A 27,863-nucleotide genomic window follows, 5' to 3' on the forward strand; every position below is an offset into this window, starting at 1 on the left:
TATCAAGGATACCCTGTGCCTGTGGCCCACACGGATCCAGGTGTTTGTGTTGAGATACAGGCAAAAGTAGCACAGCTTCACAAATAAGCTATGAAACGGAGAACAGTCTTTGGGATTCTCTGTTGTGAGGCACTCTGCAGGAAGTTTGCAGAGTGCACAAGCAAGGGTTTCTGGTGCGCTCACACGCATACACAGGCTCAAAGAAGACACATCCGCACAGAAAGGAGACACCTGTGGAGGACATTTTGGCTAAAAACAAAGGCATGTGCATAAGCAAACAACCTGAAGTTGCCACTAGATTATAGCAGGAAAGCAGGATGCCTTCTTGTTTTAGCAGGGCATCATCAGTGGATGAGAGAAGGTGAATCAATCTTGAGATGTGAATATTATGAAGCACTTTATCTAGTGAGCTTGGCTCTGTAATACTGTCACTCCGAACAGATTAACACATATGGCTTTAGTACATGTCCACAGAGACATTTTGGATGATATTAATATTCAGCATCACTGTAGAGCACAAGTCTATGTTTGGAGAATCAACGTCTTTATAAGGTAAGATCCTGTTTTTTCGCATCCATGACACTGAATCTTATTTACTGCTGCCACCGTTTGGGTAATATTTATTGTCTCTGGTTGTGACTTGTGACAGAATCTTGAAAAACAGCTACACTTCAGAATGTCTCTGTTAACAGTGTGACAAACAGTGACAGCTGTCTATGAATATCTGTGGGGTGAATGTGCATCGGTAGATCTTCGTGTAGGGCCTATATGCCTGTCTCCTGTATGAAATGACTGTATCCCCACTGTCCTGCATTATCATAAACTATAATAACCTGGTTATGGGTCTAATTTCCCGTTCGCATCCATACATTGCCTCTCTCCCTCTTCCTGTCCTTGCTTCTCATGCATTAATTCTGTGATGTTGACTGTGTAGTTGCTGTGGCTGCCTCACCATAAAGGATCTTGGTGCCCAAGTTTCCTGTTTGTTGTACTGTAAAATGTTCTAAAATTAGCGTAGTTAGTGTAAAATGTGTAAAATGTCAAAATGTTAACAACTATAATATATAAAAGTAATGACTATTAATAGCTACCATTCAAATCAATGCAAAAACAATGAACGTTACGCAGTATTTAGTATGAAGTCGTTATATAGACAGACTTTCTCTCAGCAACCTCAACTTTCACCAACGGCGTCCCTGCCCCTAGCAGCAAACCATTCATGTGAAGCAAACTAAGTCTTTCAATCGCTCAGGCAATAAATACAAAATCTCAGTACAAACCAGCGAAGAAGCTGTCCACTCATGCCATGCCACTGAGCTAATCTCATTGACCGAAAAAAAAAACATCTGAAACCACAGCAGTTGTGTGTTAAATGTACATGCTAGGAGCTCTCTTTGCCTCTGCCATGATGTCCATACTGAACTACAGCTTCTTCTCATAACTAGCTAAAGACCCAAAGTTAGTGGGGTTTGTCGTAGTGCCATAAAGCGCTACGTGCTTCTTGATGGAGATCGCATTCACTCATCGCAAGTTACATAGTGAAAGAATAGGCGATCCAGGGGAACCGTGGTAATGAAATGAGCACCATTCTCCATTTCTCGCTATTAAAACAAAATTATTGAAGCTGTTATTTTAAGGGATAATGGTATCTTAGTCTTGCATTAAGTGGTAAGAGTGATATTATTTGGCCTCCTTGTCTTTACCCTCTTGCATATAGCTTAGAAGTTTGTAAAAAATATTCAAAAACACAGCCCCAAAGATGAAGGTTTATGATCTCCAATACAGGGGAGGTGCACTAATGTTGGAAAACATTTTACCAAGATGAAATACTGCTTTGAATAAAATGACTATCACTGAAAGCATCAAAGGACAGCGTTTCAGCGCCATTTCCCCATTTTCCCATGGCAGTCAGCATCCTTGTCCTAGCCTTAAACCTTATGGCTCTGCCTTCAATTCCAAATTCTCATGTACCCTCCAAAGTTGCCCCCCTTTCCACCTCCAGGTGTCTACCTGAGGCAGGGCCAAACTTCCCTGGACCTTGCGGGTTAAATGAGCCTCAGGTTAAATGGTGTGGAAACAAAAGAGCAAGGCAACTGCTAGACAGAAGGGAAAGAAAAATGTTGGACAGGATCCCACTGACCTGATTTCATCTGAAAAATAAGAGGGAGAGAGATAGAAAAAAAAAATGCCAGACTGTACTAACTGTAGGCTACTGTGAGGAGTGTAGCCAGTGTTCTTGTACACTTTCACATGGACACACCAAGCGCTGAAGATGTATCGGTGCAGCAAACAGCTGAGCCTGTGACAGAACGCGACAGTGAAATGATTATCAGGAAGAGTGGGTGGTGGATGGACTGTGAACTGGCCATGTCATGGCCGTCTTCCTTGATTCTCTGTGATGGATTTTTTTTTTCTAAAGGACGTAAATACAGATAAGAAAGTGACGGGCTGAAAGCACAAGTGAAGGAGAGTGACTGATTTAGAAATGACAGGGAAAGAGAGAGAGAACAGAAACATGCGGACAAAGTGAGAGAAGGGGAGATAGTAAGACCAAGAAAGTACAAGAGAGAGGGAGAAGAACACCAAGCATAGTGGAGGAGGCATGAGAGATTATATGATATCATATGATAAAATAGAGGCGAGGCGGTTTGCGATGTATCCCCTTCCCTTGACAAAAATCCTATATCTTATCCAATTACAGAGCCATTACACTCTAGCCCCAGCGTTGACAGATAACCAGGCCCATATAAGTGGAAATGTCAATACCTCAAAAAAACCCGTTGCAGCAAAGCCATTTCCCCCGGGGGGGGGGTATCAAAAGTGGGGAGAGTAGGGGGGAGGAAGCGATGGGTGGAGAGGTATTAGGTACAGGAGGTGCAGGGTGATAGTGATAAATAAACAGACAGCAGAAAATAAAGATTAAGAAGATGAGCTGAGCAGAACAATGACCGAGGCAGTGTGACTCTTTGAACAAGATCAGAAGATGGGTGTCGGAAAGAATGACGAGAATGTGTGTGTGCTGGTGGTGAGGGGGTGACAAGAGAGGGGAGGAGGCAGAAAAATGGAAATGCAGGAGAGTAAGAGAGATGGATGAGGTTAACAGAAGAGGGAGTGATGAGAGAGCATTTTATGGCTCTCATATTGGGTGGGGGGCAGAGATTAGATAACATGCGGATGGGATGAAAAAAAGGACAGGAAGGGAGCAATAGTTGTGGTAAAGAAGGTGATAGATGGGCACAAAAGTGAAGAGGGGAAGAAGAACAGAGCACAGGGAAGAGGATAAGAAACTTGGGAGAAAGAGAGATAAATGGTAGCCATTCAACACTGAAAAAGGGGCACCATCAACTGAGAGTTAGTCTGCAGGTGGGTTTAAATGACATGGAATAGGAGCAAAGATTGGAAAATATGGGTAGAGTTCAGGACAACAGGAAAGACAGAGGAGGTGAGGAAGGACCAGTTAGAACATATGTGATATGTGGAATGTGGCCATAACTGCACAGGAAGTGTCAGCTCATCTAAGAGTTGACAGGGTTTTCCCTAAGTGCAATAAAACCTTGCCAAAAGCCAAAACTTTATCAATACACCTGTTCAACATGCATACATGTGAACATGTAAGAACGCGATAATTTAATCTGCTCTGTCTGTCCACAGTCACAAGCAAAGCAAGCTAGCAGATACTTTTTAGAGAAATGTTTATTTTCCTTTTTATTGTATTTTTGTATTTTTATTTTAATACTACATAGGCCAAGATTAGCATCTTTACTTTAAATTAAGTAAAATAAATATATGCACTAGTGGAAAACACTGAAGATGTGTGGATCCCTTTCTACATGTATCCTCAAAAACAGTACAGACACACCCACACAACTTTTTTTGTCTCAAAGGGTTTTCATTGGTCATGTCTGATGACAGTAATGAACCGTGAGACATTTTAGTGTTCGAAATGGATTAATCCTGGCATGCCATATCCCTCTTCATTCATATCCTGTTTTTTTTGGAGCTGCTAATGTGCAGTTTTCTAGGAACACCAAGCAAGCAGTGTTCAAGGCCATTTAAATGGTAAATCTCCAATATCATCTACCCTGCAGTGCTAATGCCTCACTGACCACAGTCAGTCTCTAGTTTCTAGTATTACTTTTACTGAACATTTTCTAGCAGCGAGTCTGCATCTGGATCTTCTTCCCTTGTGCCTTGTATGCTGTTGTGCATGTGTTGCTGATGTGAGAAATGGTGAGAATGATGATGGTGAGGAAATGATATGATCCAGCCAAGTTGAGTCAGATTTGAGTGCATCCATGAGTTTGAAGACACACAACAGTTCATAATACTGCAAGAGGGAACATTTTACACCTCTTGAAAGTTGTCATTGAAGCAGTCATTTGATCCTCCTCAACAATCCCAAACCAAACATTAGAATTACAGCAATTATGTTACAATGTGATAATAATTTGACCAACCAAAGTCGCTACTTCATGACTCCTCGTGGTGACACCTATCAAATGAATGACGATAAACTTGTGGTGAAGAAGAAACTCACAGGGGGAATATGGCAGACAGTGTAGGCAACGGGAGAAAACAAATCACTGTGGTACTATATTCTTTCAAGTTGAAAGTCTGGTCCAACTTTTGCTTTTACAATGCTCATGGCACAAATAAAAACCATAAAGACCATGCGACATTAACACTCCACACACAGATACTGCCAGACAAGGCAGACAAGATATGCTGTCCTGCACAAAAACACACACTCATACACTTCACCTATTCACTGCTGCGTCAACAGCCAGGCTCTATTGTCTCCAATCGAGGGAGCAGGCCTCGCACTCTCACACACCGACACACAGCTGGGCATAAACTTACGCAAGCTTCATGACGAGGAGGGAACTGGTCAGCGGTCTGCTGAACCAGGCTTTTTCCTGCATAGAGAATTATTAGGTGGCCGCCTCTGTCAAATTTCGTGCCGCCTCTAGTTCTCGATAAACTCTGACAAGCGTCTTCATGGAAAACACTATTTTCTCTTCCGCTCTGTGGTTTTCTGTCATTTGTAACTGCAACTGCAGCATTACACCAATTTGGCAGTACTGTATCGTAATGTGATTATTACAGGCAATTAAAAAATAATAACTCATGTTACTGAAAAGTTGCAGTAAATTTGTCAGGTCTGAAAGTAGTGCAACACCTGTACTTGATTTTAAAGCTCCCCCTCAGACCGGGAATAATTACAGTTTGTGTATTTCAGATATTATTAGATAAAGACAACAATGTTTTTCAAAAACATAGTCCTTTGTTGTGGACATTGGGGCACTGTTTGTCTTTCCTCGCTGTAAAATAATCTGAATTTTGGAAGAATGACAAAGGCATAAACAAAATACAACAATAGAAAACTTTCTCATTAAGCCAAATATCAGCCAGAAAAATATTCAACTGCTAATAAATATATATAATAAAAAAATTCTAAAAACACTAACAGAATTTATAGATGTGACACAAAGGCAGCAAAGGTTTTTTAATTAATCATTTAATTTAGTCATTGAAATAGATGCACAAGGTGATATCTCCTAAATTGTTGAAGCAATTATTTTGGGAAAATTCCTCAGGATTCACTAGAACTCCTAAAATTGTTGCTTGTAATAAGTGTTAATAAGTGAGCCAGCTGAAAGCATGGTGCTCATACACGTGTGCACATGATCAGGACGGTACCACATCCGCCTCATTTTGAGCCAGGACAACCCCTGTGAACATACACACAGATACACACACAAACACCCACACACTGGGCATTTTTGTGTCATCTAAATTGTAGCTGGAAGGTGACTGAGACAGAGACTGCTTGATTTTACATAAAACAAGTTGATTATGCTTGTTAAACACTGAATGTGTATTTTTTCTAAATGTGCTTATTACTTTTCAGAGAGAAATGTGTATTTTTGCATTAATTTATTTTAAACACTTTAAACACTAATTCCAGAACTGTTCTGCTTTCTGGCAGTTCCGCCTTTTTTCAGTTGATGACACGTGTACATGGACTAGTTGCTGTCAGTGTGTGTGTGTGATAAAGAGGCACTAAGCTTAGACTCTATGCCCGTTGTTGTACTTTGTTTCATCTAAGTTGTCAAATTCTGTGAAACTGCCACCACAATACAGTGAATACATGATTCCTGTTTCTTGTCTTTTTAGGGCTTTTTTCCTTTCTTCACTTGCAGAGATATCGTGATGTATCGAAGATGATTGTCGTGCAATGTATCGAGTAGTGAGTGCATTGTGTTGTGTCAGAAGTTCCGCCATGTCCAACTTTTTTTAACAGGTACCTCTACCTTTCTTTGCCAGACACCTGCCCCACAGTCTCACTGAAATGAATGAGATGACTGTATTTTTAAAGAAGTGCTTCTGTAAGTCTGAACATGGCTTTAAGGGTGAATGAAAGGACAGGGTGATGGTTAGGGAAAAGGGGATGAAGAGGACGGATGGAGCAGAAGGCATGTTAGGGTTATGGGGTTACCAGAAGGAACAGATGGGAACGAGAGAGCGGCAGATAGATTGAAAAGTCCTGAGAGATGTAAAGGTTCAAAAGATTGCGAAAGTGATGGCAAGCTTTCGAGAAAGATAGACTAAAAAAAAAAGCAATGAGAGAAGAGAGCTTTGGGCTAAAGAGCTTGATGTTAGAGGTCAGGGGAGGAACAAGGGACACGAATCAAGGATGAGGAAGAGCAAAAAAAAAAAAAAGACCATAGAAGTGAGATGGGCAAATGCCGTCATAGATTGGAGAGGAAAGGAGAGGCCTGGAAAAAGAAGAACAGATGAGAGGTGAAAGAGGAGAGGGGCGGCTTGACAAAGGTTGGGGGTGGGGGGGTTGGAGAGTGATATATATATATATATATATATATATATAAGAACAGAGGTGCAGTGAAAGGTGAAAGCCGGAGGGAGAAAGGGGAGAAGTGGGAAGAGGTTGACAGAATAAAGTGGAGATGGAGGAGGGCTGGCAAGAATGGAGGGTGAGAGAGTGAGAGAAGAGGAGCATCAGCGAAAGAGGGAAAAAGGAAAAAAAAAAAGGAGGAGAACGGGGAGGGGAGGACCGTCGGGGGACTGTCACCGTTCTCTCGCCTGTCACACACACAGATGTTCGGGGAGGAGAAGAGGAGCAGGAGGAGGATAGACGAGAGAACAGGGGACCACAGAAGGTCAAAGAAACCACCTCTGAGGAAGATACGAAGAGAAGGAGAAAGGCAAGTAACAAAGAGAAAAAAGATCATGAGATAGAGCCTATGATAAAGGATGGACAATAAGTACAATCCAAGAGGAATGCAGAGAGAATAAAGCCTTGAAAGCAAAAGAGGCAGAAACTAGAGGAGCACTGCCACCTAGATTTTTCTCTACTGAAGTTGATAAGAATCTTGAAAGTAGTGCTGATACCAAATCACTTTTACTGGATAATAGACACTTAGAGCATCAGTGTGTTTGTGTGTGTGTGTGTGTTTTAAGATATTTGAAGTCTACATCGAGGCATTAAGTGATGAAAAAAAAATTATAAAAAAACACCATTCACTGTAATTTGTTTGTCCGAGTCAAACAAATAATTAATTGAGTAGTCGGCAACATTTTGGATAACTGAGCAATTCTATGTCTTTAATCAACCAAACATATTGAGCAGTTCAGCTTTCCAAATGTCAGGATGTACTGCTGTTGCATTTTTTATATGACTTTAAATAGAAAACCTTTAAATTTTGGACTGTTGATCAAAAAAAAAAAAAAAAAACATTAAAAGGCACCGCAGCTTCTTATTATGAGCATTTTGGCTGTTTTTTCAGACATTTTATTTACTAAACAGTTTATGGATCAATGCAAAATGACAGATTAATTAATAATAGCCCTACCCAGTCAGAGAGATTGAATGTCCTCTAATGAATATAAAAATGGCGGAAAATCCAATCAAACTTTTTTCTCACCGGGGAAATACTCTGGTATTGATGATATACTTTAGCAGTTTATCAGCCCATCAAGCAATGTCTTAAAACCTGTCTGAAGGGACAAAGCTCCCATATTATTCCCACTATTCTACAATATATCTTTATAATTCTTGAACTGGAACCAGTTCCTGTGGCAATTATGTTGGCATTTTTAACTATACAGCATGTTAGAAATCAGATTACTTTGCAACCCGAAAGCTACCCGGTGAAAATGTTCCTGTGAGGCACCCTTCACATGTCTGTCCTGCGAAGCTCCTTGTGAGATAAAAGGAGCCAGCCAAGGCCAAAAACATGGTTGGAGTTTCTCCAAGCTTGCAAAACAAGGTTTGAGCTATCTGTGATGACACAGATAACCCAGCATTGTAGCAGTAGTAGCACAGTTGGAGTGTGTTATAGTGGAATCAAACTGATATCAGTACTGATTGGAACCACAAACATTCTTACAAACAACTGTACAAGCACATTGTGTATATACATTTACACACAGGTGGAACTCCAGCTTTTTTCAAGTGTTCAGGTTCTCAGTGGCACAAAAGCTGTGTCTGTGGGCCATAAACATAGCAACCATACAAAGTTAGTTATTGCCCATTTTTCACAAAAAACAATAACAATGAACATGCAGTAAATGCCACTAAAAAGTCATCTTGGGAATGTGGGGTACACCAACAGCAAGGTTCTGACCAAGTAAAAGCAGTGGAACTTAATGAAGAGAAAATAACACAAATACCTTGAAAATAAACTTACAATATGTAGGCTACTGTATGGAAAGTTAGAATGGCAACACAAATGTGAAATTGCCAGCCAAGCGGGGCATCATAAAATACGTGGTTTAATTCGAATGCCTGACTAAGTAAATAGCTTTTACAGTACTGATGGTAAAAAATGAGTCAGAAGAGGTAAAGAGGAACAGTGGAGAAGTGCGCAAGCTAGGGCAACACAGGAACAAAAGCAGGATCAAACAAGTAAATCTGTGAGCGAGAGTGCAAAAAAGAGACAAAAGATTCCTTAAACACAAAGGTGGGAGGGATTTTCAAGTCAAAGACCAGAGTTCAGATAGTGACTTCACATGGTGTGATTTTGGACGGGTGTCGAGCAGCTGGTGACAGGCATGACACAAACAAAAATGACAGTGGCAGATCAGAGCATCAAAAGAGAACATCTTTCCTCTGTCTTACTGTCAGCGTGGGAGAGTGAGTGGGCAGAATTTGTTTCTACGCATGCGGGTTAAAATGCTTTCATGCCTCTGTACTCGCTTTTATGTACTGCATGTGTGTGAGAACATGTGAGCGTGTGATTATCAAAGTTGCCCCTTCTCATAGCAAAACCACATTAACAGAAAGTACTAATTAAATAAGATGCTAGGCCATGAGAAAAATGCAGCCGAAAGAAAACAGCTGGTTAACCCTCTGCTAGTACTTCATCTTTCTGTCATGGAGCAAAGGGAGCGGATGGAGACGGAGTAATTTAATTAGGAGCGGACCGCCATTATCGATGGATGACTGCAACAGCTAGAGACATCAAACAATTTTGCAAGATGACAGAGAGTGAAAAGCAATGCATGAAAGGGGAGGGAGATTCTGTTTAATTGTCCAGCAAGTCAGAGCACATTTGTATTGCAGTACTGTGATGTCCTTCATTTGAATGAAGAGGAATACGTGTAACTTTTTCAAACTTAGGAAAAACTTGTGCATCAGGAGAGGAATGTGAGAGAAGAAAAAATAGATAATGAGGTCTGGTAAGAAAGAAAGAGGACAGGCTGAGAAAATGGAGTGTGGGATTGAGAATGTTACTGTAGAAAATAGAAAGTGTATGGAGGGAAAATGAGATGGAGAGGGAAAAAAGGGAGACAACGATGTGATGGAGGGCAGACAGAGACGAGGAAGAGTGGAGGAGAGAGGAACACATAGGAAGAGGGATAAGGAGAGAGAAAGGAGAAAAGAAAATGGAATGTAAGGATCAGTGGCCACGTGTTTGTGATTAGTGGCCCAATCTCATGCTTGGCCACGTCTACACCGTGCAGCAATGTGGGGGCACATGCATGCTCACATGCACACATTCCTATAGGGACATTCACACACACGAATCAGTTCACCCATTAATCTTTAATTTTCTTCGCACACAAATTGTATTCATCGCTCTCCTATGTGATTGGCTCTGACCAAAGCCCAAATCACCTTTTGACCTGTTCACTGAACGAAGGCTAGGTTAAAATAAGCTGTTATCAAGAGCAGAGATAATAAGATGCATTCACACAGAAATTTTATACATACCTTTTTGCAATTACACAAGACTTGAAATCTGAGATCCCTCTGTTTAACTTGAAGCTGAATTTCATTAGTTATACACTTGTGGCACACTTATATTGTCAACCATATTGTTCATCACTTATCATTTTCACTGCTGTCTGTACTTCAACTTTTGCCTTTGTCCATTTCAGTCTGTTTACACATCTCCGAGACCCCTTCTTTCTCTCTCCCCACGTCTTCCTCTCCTCCCACGCCTCCTCTCTCCACTTCTGCCCTTCCCCTATTCTCTTTTTTGGCTTCACACTCTCTATGCCTCTTCCATTTTGACCAGTATCAACAGGGCTTCTGTCTTTGGATGAAAGCACTGAACATAGCCTTGTATGAGGTGCAGCTCACTCATGTGGTTGCTATGTGACAATTGAAAACTTATTTGGAGATCATCACTCTATTGCTGAAGGTTAAAGCAGAGTTTCTCAAATGTTTTTGTCACACATGAAGCAGCGCTTAAGTGTCAAAATTTCCATGACCTGAGTAGAGACAGAGTTGTGATAGTTAGTGCCTGATTAATACAATTGGCAGGACGATTTTAACAGCTAAATTAAGCTAATTGCACATAAATTGTATTTGCCTTTATACTGGCCCCAATAAGTAACAAATTAAAGTAACTGAAAGGCAAAGATAGGTGCTTGAGCTATTTCTCTAGGTAAATGAAAACTGACCTTAACATTTCCTCTGTCATCAGTATAGCACCACTGATGTAAAACACCTGACCGTAGTTTATCTGTAGCTAAATAAGTTAGCCATGAAGCAGCTAATGCCATTGCTTGTCCGTGGAGGATGGCTGAAAAGATGCCAACATACAGTGTTATGCTGATAGATGGTATAGGTGACAGATATATCCATGAATCACATGTCCGTACAGTTCCAAACAATTAAAATATTTGCAGCAAGGCACCTTATGAAAACATCGTGACAGCCTATAGGGAGGAGGTACAACAACTGGTGGAGTGGTGCTCCCGCAATAACCTGGACCTCAACACCACAAAAACAAAGGAGATGGTAATAGACTTCAGGAAATCCAGGCACATTGAGCACTCTGCCCTCTGTATATGAAGGGAGGAGGTAGAGAGGATGGAGTGTTTCAAGTTTCTGGGGGTCTACATCTTGGCTGACCTCACCTGGTCTAGAAACATCTCTTACCAGGTGGGAAAACCTCATTAGAGACTTTACTTCCTTAGGAAGTTAAAAAACGGCCCCACCTCCTACAACAACTCCTGGTTAACCACCGAGCCACGATTGAGAGCCTTCTGATGTACTGCTGCACTGTGTGGTTCAGCAGCTGCACAGCCGAGGACCGGAAAAACCTGCAGTAGGTGTTGAAGGCAGCTGAGCAGGTCATCAGGACCACTCTACGAACCCTCAGTGACATATACAATGGCTGTTAGGGGTCCACAATTCAGAAAATCTCATGATTCAATTTTTATTCTTGGGTTCACGATTCAATTCAAAATCAAGTGTCTATTCAAAAACAATTATCATTTGAAAAACTATAATAATTGGTCATATAGTATATGACGGTAAATATTATATATATATATGATGGTCAGAGGTGTTGTGCTAATTGTTTAAGTGCTGGCGCGCACCTATGGATGTAGTAGGTTGTGATCAACGTGAAGCAGTAGGTGAATGAACACAAGTAGCTTGTTTGGAATGATTTCAAAACAAAGGTCAAGCTAATAGGCTAGGCTATGGAAACGTAGCTATGCAGGTTTTCACTTCCAGCAGCACTGTGGATGCAGCACAAGCTGTCCAGGTATAACAGGCCAACTTTTTCATGTATCTTTCCTAATTAACTATTTAATTCACCAAGCAGCTCAGACACTACTGGCAGCTACAGGTAACTTCTAAGGTGGAATGTTTTCTTGCGTATTACTCAATGCATGATTGCCGTCTGCACTTTAAATGTGAGATCTTCAAGTGCTTAAAAGTGTATATAAATCCTGCATATAACATGGGTCTTATTAAGACCAATAAGTGTGTCAGGGTTATAAGATCTGAAATGTGTCCAAATGCTTTCCTTCAATGAAGATGGGGCCAGTTGAATTACTTTTTCCTTCATGTTTTCCATTGCCCACACTGCAATTTCTTCTCGTTCATGCCACGGAGGAATACCTGGGCAGAAACTGACATGGTGCCATCTCTCGGACTGGCATGCTAAACTCATGTCAGGAAAGAATGTAAAATTCAAAAATAAAAAATGAATCAATTCTTTGGAATTGCAATAAATCAATTCTTTGGAATTGATTCATTGATTCTGAATTGGTAGAGACAGAATCACGATTCTAATGTGAACTGATGTTTTTGCACACCCCTACTGGCCGCCTGTGCCATCCCCACCCTCTGAAAGAGGACCCCAGACAATCAAATGCAAAACAAACAGACTAAAAAACAGCTTCTTCCCAAAGGTTGTCACCTCTGTGCCCCCTACCCTCCCCACTTCCACTGAATGACTGAAGAACTGACTGCTGAAAGCAGTAACCCAGACGCACTCACACACAAGCACTTTGTCACTTTCTACTGTTTATATGTTTCTTTAAATCTGTGTTTTTATTTTATGCTGTTACTGTCTTTTTAATGGTTTCTTTAATGCTGCACATTGATGAAGAGCTGCTAAACAGACTTTTGTCTGACTTTTATTCTATGATTCTATTACATATACAGTACTATTTACTACTGTATATACTGCCAAGAGGTTCTTGTCTTATGCAGAAAACAGCACCAGTGGGGGCAATGTTTGTACTGTCACTGATTCCATCCCCCAAGTACCCCTTTAACAGGGCCTTGGCCATTCTGAGTCGATTTGGTTGCCAGTGTCATGTCAGCCTGTCTGCTGCATTTCTGTTTCCCTCTCTTTTTTTAGTGCCAATAAAAGTATAAAGACAAAAACTAGATCAGAGCATTTATGAAATAAGATTAAAATCGAGAGGAAATGTGACATCGACTTCACCAATGTCAATCTCTCTGTCACTCATTCACTCTCCCTACAGGTCCTTACCCGCTCTGCAATGAGCCATCAGCTCTGAGCCTGATACAAGTATAATAATAGAGTTTACAACAATTGTATAATGTCCTCTGCAGCTAGTGAAAAGCTTCGCAAAGTTTATGAAATTACAAGAAAATTACAAACCTTATATGGGGAAACTGGTTTTCTCAAATATTTGGCATTTCAACATTGTTTTTTTGGATAAAAACCACCTCATGAGAGAGAAAAGGATGAGCAAAGGTCTCAAAGGTAAGAAAAATGATCAGACAGGAAAAGAAAGAAAAGGAGAAGGAGAGAAAAAGACAAGGGAACAAGTGGATGGAGGGACGTAAAGTAAAAAAAAAAAAGAAGAAATAGAGGAAAAAGGAGAAAGACAAAAGGGGAGATTGAGGAGGATGAGATATTAACAGAGAGAGGGAGGATAGAAGAGGGAATGAGTCGAAAGGGGCACACAGACAAATAAAGTGTCAGAGTCTTTATCAGTCTATTCTGTCTTCAAAACCCAGAGGCATAAACTGTCCCTGCTTGATTTATCCTATCACAAATATAATAATGGAAACAAAAAGAAAACAAACAAATCTAGCTTACAGTACAGCTAATGTAATAATGTAATAATAAACTGCATCAGCAACTGACAATCAAACTGAACTGTTCTTAAATAAGATGCTGTGATGTAATTTTATATATAATGTACTGCAGCTTGTGAGTGATTGCATTTTTCCAAACAAAGAAAAAATGCATTTCACAGTATGATGATGAGTCTGCTGGTAAATAACGTGTTTAGTTTTTAGGAGACAAAGACAGAGCATCTATCAAGCTCCTTCTTTGAAGTAAATACATAAATAAAGCCATGTGCATGAGCCTATTCATGTTGAGGTATTTATACACTACATGCACCCAATTATACATCCTGACAGCACATACAATTACTCATATTAAGAGCACACGTTCACATTTACTCACACATACATGGGTAGAGAACACGGTGTGTGTGTGTGACAGCAGTCAGATGAAATAGCATGCAATGAACTATGGGCATGGTGACTGGCTGGCACACAGAAGATGGCTGCCTGCCGGAAAATCGTTATGGCATCATTTTACCTCTCTCACACACACACACACACACACACAGACAGACAAGGAACGTGCAGCCAAAAATGGATATACATATAGCTACACACAAGCTCACACATATACCCACAGCCTAAAAATCTAATAGCTGTCAGCATTCACAACACAAGCTTAATATGAGTGGTGTGTCCCATTGATTTTCTGCCTCCCCTGTTCCATAGCACTAGGAGATTGGAGTAGATTGGCTTATCAGCACACACTCATGCCACACTCATGGCACATTTGGCTGCCAAATTGCAGCTGCTTGGAGGGACCCCTCCTTATATTATCACTGTGTGGGTATGTTATAATCCTCAAGTCTGTGCTTTTGTGAGCTGTGTGTGCCAAGTGTGAGCGGCTCCATGCTGCTGTATACACTGCCGGGCAAAAGTTTAACAACATCTCAAATGTTCCAGTTGTAATTTTACTTTACTTAATTCAATGTCTCAGTATTTCTGGAATTAAAGAACAGAACAAATAAACCATTGGAAATTTTTTTTTACAAATTTGCTCCACTTTCAGGTTGCTTTGCTTTCACCTTCTGTCTAGTTCATTCCAAATTAGTCTGACTCATGGATGTAGGCTGTGGGGAAATTCTTAGCCTGAGCTAACAACTTACACACTGAAAATGGCAAGTTTTGATCAAGATTTGGATCTTGGTCTTGGCCGTTTTTTGTGGCGTTTTCTTTGCAGGGAAATACCTATTTTAATGACAGTGCTCGCTTCCTCACGTGCAAATGTTCCGCAAGTTACCCTCCTCACTGTTTTGCAGGGGCACCGTCATTGTATCTTGGGCTCAGCCAAGACCATTGTGATTGGTTTAAAAAAAACCCTCCAATGAAAATCAAGGCTGATCTCTCTGATGTTTCCTCCGCTAAAATCTTGATACACACACCTCTTTATGCAGTCAAGCTAGCGCAAGCATCAATGGTGGGTCAGGCACAAGACCAGGCCCTTTTCAGAGTTTTTTTTTTTTTTTTTTTTACTTTTAATGTGAGAAAACCATGTTGAACAAAACATTAATCATAGCAGAGTATTGTTGGAGGGGAATTTTAAAGGAATGCAAACAAGCCAGAGCATTTATTCCTTAATGGGTGCAGCCAAACCATTCTCCACAGCGCTATGGCGATAGGCCTGGGTATATGAGACTAATCCCAAATCAGCTCCTTGGGGTTTAAGTCTGGAGACTGATGGTCTTCCATTATGTGATGCCACCATCTAGTTCTTCTATTGTTTTGCGTCACTATCTTGCTGTAGGATGAATCCTAACCAACCAGTCAGAGTTCATCCTACAACGAGTCAACAATACTTCCTGCAGTACAGTATTTTCCTAAAGCATCAGTAACACAGCTTGTTTCAACACCGACTTTGTACACGCAGAGGATTTTTAAGTAATCAACAAAAGTTGGGGCACCTGTATTGTTTGCATTGAATTTCTCTGGACTCTGAAATCTCTGGACCATTTAAGGTTATTCAATGGACTTAAACTACTCAAATATCATTACAAACTGGAAGAATGAGAGTTTTGTGTGGAGTGCAATCCTGTATTTTGACATGCTCATGTCCGTGATGCTATGGGTGTTTCATGTTTGGACTCGTGTTTTTCAGGCCTTTGAGTGTTCCTGTGGATGTGGTGCAGTAGCTCAGGAGGTGGAGCGGGTCGTCCACTAATTGGATGGTCGGTATTTCTGCATGTCGAAGTGTCCTTGAGCAAAATACTGAACCAGACACATTGCCCCCGATGTATCATCGGTGGTGAGACTGTGCGAGTGTGTGATAGAAACAGCACTGTATGAATGTGTGGCTGAATGCAACTTGTAGTGTGAAGCGCTTTGAGTGGTTGATAAGAGTAGAAGAGCACTCTATAAATGCAGCCCATTTACATGTATCATGCAAGCTTGATGGGCTGTTAACTTGTTTCTCCTTCAGTGCGTGTTCTATGTCTGCAAATGTTTCACTGTCAGTCTAAACATGTGCAATATGAGCATTTGTTATGCCTGTAAATTTGTATACTTATGTATCTGTGTGCATTTGATATCTGTGTTTCTGTTTTAAATTGATGTGTTTTTCATTCAGTGTTAAAAACTGACAAGAAAATAACAATTTCAATTTTGAGAGGCATCTCCCTTTATAGCAAAAAAATTCTATTGGGTTTCAAAAAAAGAGAGGATGAGTTTCTTCTCTAATCTTATATTCCACCAGTCATACTGTATGCTTTAAGCTAACGAGATGATGACCTCATCATCCAAACACAGTGTCATTCTATGGAGGACACAAAGACACAGAGGATGAGATCAAACTTTATATCCTTTGCCTTAATTGCCACTGTACTTGTATCAGTATGTACCCATTTTGGCACATTCCACACTAAGTGAACATCTGATGGAGTTTGTCAGTTTGTTGTTTATCACAGTGCTGGTTCTGACTGTCATATAGTGTCATTTGGATCATTGGAGAAAAACTGCACTGAGAAAAACAAGGTTACATGTTGGGCACCTAATTACAAGTCAAAGTTGACAGGTAGTGAAAGAGAGAGAGCGCTGAGTAATTCTTCTTTTTATCATGAAACATTTTCACTGCTAAATACAGCAACAGTAAAATGTCTCTGGATATATCTCAGCCAATGGGTTTAGTCATTGTATTTGTAGATTTTGGAAGTCATTTAGTCTGAGTAATTAATAATTAATCTTAAATTGTACTTCTTTTTTTTTTTTTTTAAAGGTGAGCAGATCTGCCTTGAGGTCAGAAAATATCACATTTTTTTAGTCCAAACTGAAAATTCTTCAATTGAATTTACAATCAGTAAATAAATGTGCCTTATTCAGAAACACTGTATTAATGAAACTAGTCCAAACTGATAAAGGTATTTTGGAAGGAAAATAAGAGACTAAACTAAATGACTTTTGTGAACTGAGAGTGAGTGCATTTAACACTGTATCTATAAATTGTTCACCTACTTTAATCCAAGTATTACTGTAGCTTTTCGGTACAACAACAATTTCCAAGGAACCAGATTTTGATGATTCAACAATTACATGTTCCCTAAGGACCTCCATCTCTGAGGAGAGTGGATAAAAAAGAGAAAGGATGCACAAGTTGTATATTTACAGTCATCCATTGTTGCTGTCATTAACAGTTTGGTCTTTATTTCTTTCCTTCTTTCCCTTTTTTCTTGTTCATAGGTATCATGATTAAAGGAGGAGCAGTCCTGTCTCAGCAGTAATTCTATTGGTATGATTAAACACACCAGATTACCTTGCCTTTATTTGCCAGCTCTGAGCTCTGTTTCCTCAGCTGTAGTGTGACTATATTAGATAGAAAAGTATGAATTATTAATTGTATAAACATAGAGGGGTGTAATTGTCTGGCCCTATCTCTCTCTGCTGTGGACTGATGTGGAAATGAGCTCGAGTCTGAGTCACTGAGATAATAACTGGAGCTGAGTGAGGGAGAGAAAGATGGAGAAATGGAAGAGGACATATAGAGAGGAAAGTAAAAAGAAATAGAGAGAAATCAGAAAAAGAAGAGGTGATAGCAGCTGTGCAGCACTATGAGACATGTCACTCAATGAAGGCTTGGGCACTTATCTCACAGTGTGTTATCTGTAAAATCATTTGTACGGATGTATGTCCTTGTACCTGAATTCTATATTTACTTTTCTCTAGTTCTAGTGTATGTGCAACCTTTTATGCACACCATTCATGTATGTGAGTACATGGACATCTGCAGGGTTTTTTTCTCTGTGTGTGTGTGTGTGTGTGTGTGTGTGTGAGTCTACCTCCTCTCCTGTTGAGCTTGGCATATCCAGGTGCATATCCATTGGAGAAGACAGATGAGCTGGTGAAGGCTGTGTGAGGCAGAGGAGAGGCTAGAGCCTCATCACACTTTGCTGTGGAGAGAGAAAAAATATGAAGAACCAAGGAGAGATGGATGACAGAAGGAGCACAGGGGAGGAGAAAGAGAAGAGAAAGAAGCAGAGAGGGAAAATATGGGACAGAAAGTTGAAGGGGAGGAGTGAAGAAAAAGAGAAAACAGTGAACATTAGTTTATTTTGCATTAATTGCAGAAAATGCATCAAAAATTAAAATTTATCTACACAATGAGATGTCCTCAGTACACTCAGATGAAAAATCTGAAGTCTTGTATTTTTTTTGTATGGTTTCACTCAGTGCATTGTCTGGAAGAAACTTGCTCAGAAGAGTAGAAACACAGGCATAGCTGAAGGTTGAAGCTATTTGTGGGTCAAGAACTAAGTCAGGTCAGTCAAACTTGAACCACAGGGGCAAAGAAAACTTTGTTGAGTTCATGAGAGCGCGCTGCAAAAATATCTCCTATAACAAGCAAGAGGGCCTTGTAAAAAGATGCAGATGCATACTTGATTTAGAAAAGGGAGGAAAAAGTAACAGAAATGTGAAATAAGTTAAACCTTCCCATCTCACCAGGCCCTGCACAATCACAATTAACAATTAAGACTGCGATTTGTCTTCTGCCTTGATTCACATATTGTCAGGTCACTTTTAAAATTCTGAGTGAAATTCTATTTGTTATAAAGAACAACTGGATCTCAGGAATGAATACAAAAATAATTCAAGAAAACTTTTTGTACAGACAGATATTTATTAAAAATACAAACTTTTTGCTAAAGTGAAATAACAACAGGTAATGGATGTTGGTTACCTCAATCTAAAATGTTCAATGGTTGTTGTATAATGTAAGTTTAACACGATCCTGAATTCAAATCATTCAGTCCTTGAAAAGGGGATGAACTTTTTAATGCAAAATACAACAGCTTTATAATGGTCTTTTCTGCAGTATGTAACCTTGAATGTAATCATGCAGACCTGAGTCCAGATACACATTTCCACCTGTCTAGCTGAATGAACTGTGTACCCAATGACTTGGAGTAGCCATGAGGAAAATAGTCAAAGAGACCAAAGCTGTACTGCTGCTCAGTCCAAGCTGACCTCAGTGTCAACCCACAACTCCTTGCACTCTGCAAAGAAATCCAAGACAGCGACTACAACGGCATATATATGAGACACGCAAAGGCAGCAAAAATCACATTGGACAAATACACAAATATATATTCCTGACATACACACACACCCACACACACACACACAAACACACACACACACACACACAGTCATGAAGTTGCTTTCCTTCCTCTCTTTCAATTTGCCCCTTTCACTCACTCATACACACAAACAAAAACACACTCAGCTCCTCCAGTACATTAGGCTTCACACAGAGAGAAATTGTGAATGGTCTGTCAGGCCTGGTAGAGGCAGTCAATAGCTCTCTGTCATGCCCCGCCGTATGTGTGTGTGTGTGTGTGTGTGTGTGTGTGTGTGTGTGTGTGTGTGTGTGTGTGTTTGTTTGTTTGTGTGTGTGTGTGTGTGTTTGAGTGTGTATGAGGGAGAGCCAGATTTAGAAGAGAGAGAAATGTTTGTCTTTCTGCGAATGTTTGTGTGCCGTATGCTACTGAAAGTCAGAGCTTCTTGGGCTGTTGGCTTCTTAGACATATTACTTTTTGTCACAGGTGGTCTCACAATGAAAAATGTATATCATCAAAGCCTGATAATGTGCGAGTGTGTGTGTTTCTGTATGGTAGAAGAAACCCAGCTTCTCCTTTATAAACACCCAAAAAGTAATGAAGTCTTCGCTACTTTGACCTTGCACTGACATAGTAGTAAAATCCACTAGCAAACAAATTAATTGGCTCATTGTCACAGAAATGAGCAGCGATGTACTCCAGAGGGGAGGTGTCCATAGTGTAATTTTGTCAAAAATTATAATTTCACCTAACCTTGTCCTGTGTTATATAGTATATGTGTAAATCATAGCTCAGCTCTTCGCCATCTCCTTTTTAGCAGTGCCTTACTGCAACTAACTCCTGGCTAATCCAAAAAAAAGAGCAAAGAGGTGAGGTGTGTGTGGGGCCGAGACTTCGGTGCACGCTGGTTTAATAACTGTGAAAAGCATACGCTCTCGTTACTATTGTTAGCCCAGCTGGGTGTATTGCTCAAAGGCTAACTCAAGGCAGATTAATTTGCTGTCTAATTAGCTAGTTAATGACAATGTTGCCAATCCAGCGACTGTCTGCGACTGTCTGCTCTGTTCAGTGAGAGGCAGAGAGATGGAGCGGGTCATTCAGTCTACCCGGTAGCTGACATAGACATGAATGAGCTGTGCTAATGCAAGCTATGTACCCTGTGATAGAAAAAAGGTACTCTGTTGCTTGTAAGCTTCTCTCTGAGTGACCTTTTTATGAGTAAATGTAGCCGAAACCAGAGAACAGATGTTGTCTTGTTGTTTTGTCAGATAACATTGCTGTTTTACAATCTGGATTTTAACAGCAGAGCAGCATCTAGGAAATGGCTTGGAAGTGAGTGCTGGTTCACATATTGTCTTAATGGGCTGCATTTAAGTCACTATGTCATACTTGTACTGTTGTCTGACAACAGAAACAGCAAAACATGTAAATGAGAATGGATTTAATAGAAATTCGGCTGAGTTAAACATTGTATATGTGAATACAGAAAGTAGAAGAGAAGTAAATAGATAAAGGGCTGAAACTGGCCGACACTAGGCAGAATGAAAAGACAACAGGATTTATATGCTAATTGGCATATTTTAATCTAGCTACATTTAGTGACTCATCGACTTTAGCAACTTTTCACTGAATGTAGTTGGCAACACTGGTTAACAAGCTAGGCTAACAAGCCAGGTATGGTGATGGCATACACTAATACCTGCTAAATTGTGCTAACAAATAAAACCATGCTAGAATTTCACTCACCTCAAAAAACAGGAGCACAGACTTCACCATGTTCTGTTAGTCAATTACAACAAGCCACATTATTTGTCTGATAGTTGCATTAAAAATCCTCCAAAAGGCAGCAACAATTAGCTCGGGCGGCGACTAGCAGACATCTCGTGTTAAAGCCTGCTTGAATAGTCGCTATATGACGTAGCATGCCAATTAGCATAGCCATGATGTCATCGTGTCAAATTTGCATTCTGCCGTGTGTCAGCCCTTTATCTACTTGCTTCTCTCCTACTTTCTGTGCGGGACATACTTGCGCTGAAACTAAACAGTCATATACAGGCTGCCTCTTATTCATTCACACTACATGCAATGCCTTTCCTGCAGCTCCAGTTTCAACAGTATCTCTATACGTTTCTCAGCAATGACTTCTTCCAGCTGCACATGAACATTTTATTGGACACAAACACACACACAGACACACATAGACATACACACACGCGCGCGCGCGCGCGCCAAGAGATCCATAGAACTGCACGGAATAAAGGCTGTGAGGGAAGGAATGAATGGAATGAGAGAGGGAAGTTAAATGCGAGAAAGAGAAATTTAAGGGAATCGAGGTATGGGATAAAATACAGTGCGTTTTGTCAGTGCCCACAGTTATTTTCTCAGGGCTCTCTTTACTCTCTGATGGGCGAAAACTGCTACGTGAAAGGAATTTATTGATCAGATGATAAAAAAAAAGATAGTCAGTACTAAAGTATATGTTACACTTTATCAGATTCCATCATAACATTTGTACAATCAGTGTTAAAGTGAAAAAGCACCTCAATGATGAATCAAAACTGTCTGTGGGTAGCGTCCAATCTTTGTACAGTTAGTAAGCCCATGCAACAATGCACAGACACAGTACACCACACAATGTAAACATGACAGTAACCAGGTAATTTTGTTATCATGGGATTTATTAACTTCTGTGTGTTGTTGTTTACAAAGATTAAGTTATAAGAAATCATGTAGGCCTATATATTGTTTTTTAATATCGACAAAGAACAAAATGCATGGCAGTGAAAAGGGAATGGTTGGTTGCTATTTGAGTGAAGCACACATTGTGACATGTCTGGGAAGAAGAATACGGCCTTTATTGTGGCTTGAGTACTCTATGCTGTATGATGGGCTGCATTCCATCAATATGTGGCCAGCATTTTACTAAAACCTGTAACTTTCCTTTTTTTTTGGAATCTGAATTGTCTGTATTTGCAGACATATGGCCTGTTTCACAGTTCATTAAATATAATTTCCTGCTGTTGATTTTAGGACAGTGAACAGTAATCTTAACAGCGAAGGACTGCATTTAACTTTATATATCTGATTTGGTCATAAATAATAAATCTGTGCAGTATGTAAACCTACAAAAACTGAAAAACTGAAATTACAATGCTAGAACTATCTGTATCAGGACACCCTGGTACCTTACTAAATGTTTGGACTTTGAGAGCTGAGTAGGGTATTTGGGTTAGGCTACGGCCTTGAAATTACTGGCAATAAATCTGACATTGTCTGTTTTCCCATTTTTCAGCATCCTAAAGGAATACACCTCTCCCAACAACAGTAATACACTTAAGTGATTTATTGCTTTGAGACGATTTAGTGGCAGTGCAGGGTTTCCCACATAGGTAAATTGCATGTAAGAAACTTCAGCCTCTGTTTTTTTTCCTTGTTACTAATTAGACTTTGAAAGAGAGCTACGATGAATCATGTCCATCAATAATTCACTGATATATCACAGTCCCACCTGCTGCAGCACACACACTGCAGCTCTGTAATTTGAAGCAAAATAGATTATCAGAGTAAATAAATTAAGCAATAAAAATAACACTCACATGCAGCATAAAGGAATAAACTGTGTGCAGATTTACATGTGCAAAACAGTCAGTATACTGTATGTTTGCTCAGTACCACATGTGACGAGTGCAAAACATAGAAGACATTCATGAATTCTGACCACATGGTCATATTCTTGGCTCAAGTGTGAGATCGTAGCTGCTGATATTTGCCCATGTCTAAAGTGCAAAGTAGGGTTCTGTATGTTCTGGTACTTTAGGGCAAGCAAATGACTACAATATCCAAGTGCAAATGTCAGCCTATTCCCCTGAGAGCGAGAGAGTGATAGTTTTACGCATGATGGTATGATAAGAGAGGAAGGAGAAACAGGTAGGGGCAATGAGGTGGGCCAGGAGAGAAAGAGAGAGATAGAGAAGGAAAAAAAAGGAAACAGGGAAAAGAAGACAGGTGAGAGCAAAGCAAAATGGCTGCCTACCAAAGCCCTCTTCTTGACATTTCCAGCTAGGTAAATAACTAGGATGTGGAAAAATAGCAACCAGGAGATGTGTCAGCTGGCTGCCACCAGTTGGGACCACAGCCATGGATAGACACAGTTTGGCTAGCTTGTTCAAAGGACTTTACATTGCTGCCACATCTCTGGAGCTAAAGGGAGTTGGATACAAAAAGAGCATAATACATCCAGGGTGATATTCATGACATCCTAAAGATCAGTTGGCATAAAATCACAAATTGCAGCCACAACAGTAAATGTTGGCATCTAGAATGTGGTCCGATAACACAAAAAACTGGCTTTAATAAATTGTCATACCTGCCACATTGGACCTTCAGGCAAATAGCCCTGACAAAGACAGTTTAGAGCAAAGAGGCCAAACACAATGCATATTTGAAAATCACCAGATTTCTTTTTTTTTTTGGATGGATTTTTTTTTTTTAAAGAAGTCTGCTAAAATCTCAGCATTTGCATGTTTGTTTTAACATTGATGTCACTAAGTAAGTCAACCAGTGAGGAATATTCAGTGTCGTTTAAAAGAAAAAAAACACTGCATAAAGCTTTGTTATTGTTATCTAATGATTGTGAAACCATTGTGTGTGGAGTTTTGGTTTGGTGCTGTCAAGACCGTCCTCTCAGCAACACTGAATGGGACTTGGGGGCTTTTTCTGGACTCAAGTCATGAACACAGTGGAAGCTGTCAAAAGTGCCAACAGCTGCATGGAGATGCCGTCTGACTCTCCAAACTGCCAGTGAGTGTGAGAGCCTCCATCTGTGCATGCCTCTGGTCTCTGGTGTGGCTGGAAGCAGTATCTATTATACAAGTTATGGCAGGTTGTCTGCTGTAAATGACCAATCAGTAATTGTTTGACCGAACAATAATTAACACTCCTTTACATAATTCAAAAGTTTGTCTACTTGATAAAAAAGGTTGCTAAACATTCTGCATTCTGTATGAGATAAAGGATGGTTTTACTTTACAGCCTACAAAAATACTATTGTCAACAAACCATTAACAGCAGAAAATATTTGTTTTCTAATGCTGATATTAGTGCAAACAAATGCATCAGAAAGGTGACACACTATATACCTGTGTCTTCCTGCATTAGATTCCTGTCTTGTAATATATCGAAGTTACCTTGCTATAATTTAGCAAGGTAACTTCCAATATGGCTGAAAAAAAAAAAATGAAGTTGCTTATCTTCTTTGCAGGGGTCAAAGAGAAAGAGTTTAAAATCTGGTCAAATGGCTATTCGCTAATTAGCAAGCAGATACATACGCATGTTGTCCTGTACACCTGGAATTGCATGACAGCAGCTCCCTAGTGGGTTTCTCAAAGAGGTATAAGACACAAATTAACAGATGTTCCGCATCCAAGAAAAGGCCTCTCTAATTGGCATTACAGATGGTTGTTCCTACCATTTGCCACTGTCTTCAGTCTAAAGCCATAAATTGTGAATTAAACACAAGATATGTTGTCTTTGACTTAACTACTGTGACTACATTGGAAAAGTGAGTCCTTGCGTGACATGTGATAGTTATGAACATTTCAGCAGGGAGGATGCTGTAAAATCAGTATTTTAAAAAAGTAAATACATCTTTATCAGTTTTAACCTTTATATCAGTTGCTAAACAGTATTGCATTGCATAAAAAGGATGAACTTATTTTATTCAAAAGCCACTGTTTAGTTATGACCTTCAACTGTTGGAAGTTCCCACAGCCTTTGAACACATCACAGTCCAACAAGCATCAGCTAAACCGTCGCAAAGCAGCCATAAGCTCGCTTTTCAAATCAAACGAAGAACAAAGGACATGACAGACACATTTTCATAAAAGATGCAACAGTGACAGAGTGGAATTTCACTGTTCTCTTGTCAAGTGCTTAGCGCTAGCCAAAATAAGTGAAAACATCAATCAGACGCAGACACAGTGCGCAAATATGTTAGTTCTACAGTCATTTTTGCTGATGCATGAAAACTGCCATGTGTTTTTTCTGATGATAGTATATTACATATTTGGTAAAAAAAAAAAAATCACTGATTTTCTGACAGCTTGACTCACCCCTCACATCGCCTGCTCCTCCTAAGAATGAATAACAAACAGTTTTCCTGACACTGTACACCATCTTCATTCAGGATATACAAATCACTTATGTCAAAGTGAATCCATCCAGCATGTCTTTAGTGTAGTTGTGTATTGCACATCCGGTATTGCTTTAAATTCAGGACAAGGTTAAATTTTGCACCTTTGTGTGCAGGGCTCCCACAGCCTTGTGGCATGAAATAGCGGATGGCAGTGGAGTGAATAACAATCATCTAGACCCCAGGGTGGGAGCCCATTCAATTTCAATTCATACAATACCCCAGTGGGAATTAAAATGACCATTTAACTCTCTATGACAAGGTGCCAACTTTTCTAAATGTGAAATTTGTTCAGTGAAAAAAAAGGAGAGTGGGGTGGAGGGGTTATCATATTTTTATAGAAATAAAATTCTCTCAGGAATAGATATGACAAAACGTTGGCAATTTTCCATTGCTGAAATACATTTATTTTAAGTAAGATGATAACGAAGGTTTCACTGAGGAAAACTGAAATCCTTGGTCTCGACACTGCTATTTGGTCTTAGAAATGAGTTGTTTTTCAACTGAGCTCTTGGAAAAAGATTAGCTGCTTCCAGCTCCATCTCTCTCTCTCTCTCTCTCTCTCTCTCTCTCTCTCTCTCTGTGTTTAGAAATGTATATGGTGTGTATGTGAAATCTGACTCACTTTGCCTGAGGGTGAAGTACCTTGTTATTATATTCTCTATCTATTCATCTCTCTTACACTTCTTTCACACTTCTTTGTATCTTTCCATCTATTCTTTCTGCCTTTCTCCATATCTGTTCAGTGAGTTCATATGTGAGTGGGTGAATTTTAAGATGCAATTAGCTATTTTTTCCTCTCTCCTTCTTGGAAGATATTTTATTAAAAAACAAAAATCTCTACTCATGCTGCTTATTCACTCAATACACTTTCACTCTGGCTTATTTCTCTTTCAACACTCCCATCCCCTGCCTTTCCCGACCACCCTCCAACTACCCACAACCACCCCCAGGCTTGCCAGCTCTTTGCTTGAGCCGTTAATCTAAATTTTTTGGTCCAGATTCATTTTTCATGTCTTGGAACCCTCACCAAACAATTTTTGTCAACAGATCTTGTGCCCTGTGCCAATGTGAGCACAGACCAAGCGCATAATGAGATGTTTTGGATGGAGCAACCACACATATAGACAGACATCCAAACACACACACACACACACACGTACCTTTTCTTTCCTGCTTCTTTCTACATCTGTCAAGTGAAATTTAAGCTAACTTTTGATATGTTGCAAACTTAAAAATGCTTCCAAACAGTTGAACTTACAAAACATGGATCCTTGCTTCATCAGATCACACAAGAAAAGCAGCAAACTTTAAACAATGCTCAACTCTAGACAAGCTGATATTGCGCTTTGTTGTCAGCTATTGTTGGCCATATTTTGCTTGAAGACAAAAACTAAGAAACACATTTGGCAGCATTCAAGTGCGCAAACTATTACAAATATCAGTGGGTTCTTTATGTGACATTGTGTTGGATGGATATTTTACAACCAACATTTGGTCTCAACAAACATTTCAGGACGTCAAAAGCCACTATTCATCAGGGTGACAGTTGACAATTTGACAGATTACGATTTACATGAACTACTTCAGTGGAAATCAAGCCCTCGGTCTGTCTTCTGTGTCCAACTCTCTATTCCTACCCTCTTCAAAAAAAATCAGGAACTCATCTGGCAGCAGTTTCCACTCTCCTAATCAAGTCCTTCCAGTCAGTTTGTTGTAAGTAACATTGGCCAACACTTTTCAGTTTGTCCAATAATGTATCCATGGACCCTCTGAAGTCTAACATTCAGTTAGCCTGGCCAGCGCAACAAACCCTTGTGAGTCTGCTGTATTCATCTATTATTTATCCCAGTAATTAAAGGCATGCTCAGGATGACTGATTCTCTTTGTCACTGGGAATCCACGGAGCCTCAGGCTGGTTTATGGGAGGTCTGTGGTGACAGTACACCCCCCTGGTTGGGCTCCTCTGGTATTTTTGATGCAGTTTTGGAAAGGAAAGTTGGACAGAGGGGCCAGGAATACATGTAGTTTCGGATGAGGGAGTTATAGAGACAGAGGAGATGAGATGTTAGAAGAAGAAGAAGAAGAAGAAGAAAAAGAAGAAGAAAAAGAAGAAGAAGAAGAAGAAGAAGAAGAAGAAGAAGAAGAAGAAGAAGAAGAAGGTCAGGAGAAATAAAAAGTGGGAAAAATATTATGTGATCTATTTTAATAGTAATTGTATTTAGTAGTATCCAGTGTGCCCTAGCCCCAT

At 40.0% G+C, this 27,863-nt stretch overlaps 1 protein-coding gene across 2 annotated transcripts in view; it reads right to left on the reverse strand.

Annotated features, from left to right (window-relative positions):
- Nucleotides 1-27,863, reverse strand: part of cntnap2 (contactin associated protein like 2) — a 342,845-nt gene that overhangs the window by 188,350 nt on the left and 126,632 nt on the right. For both annotated transcript variants that reach the window (XM_022766257.1, XM_022766258.1), the window contains exon 2: nt 18,145-18,255. In XM_022766257.1, the coding sequence (XP_022621978.1) occupies nt 18,145-18,255 (111 nt within the window). The remainder of the gene's footprint in view (nt 1-18,144; nt 18,256-27,863) is intronic.

The sequence above is a fragment of the Seriola dumerili genome, unplaced genomic scaffold (assembly GCF_002260705.1).
Source record: "Seriola dumerili isolate Sdu_G_001 unplaced genomic scaffold, Sdu_1.0 BDQW01000822.1, whole genome shotgun sequence".
Lineage (NCBI taxonomy): Eukaryota > Metazoa > Chordata > Actinopteri > Carangiformes > Carangidae > Seriola > Seriola dumerili.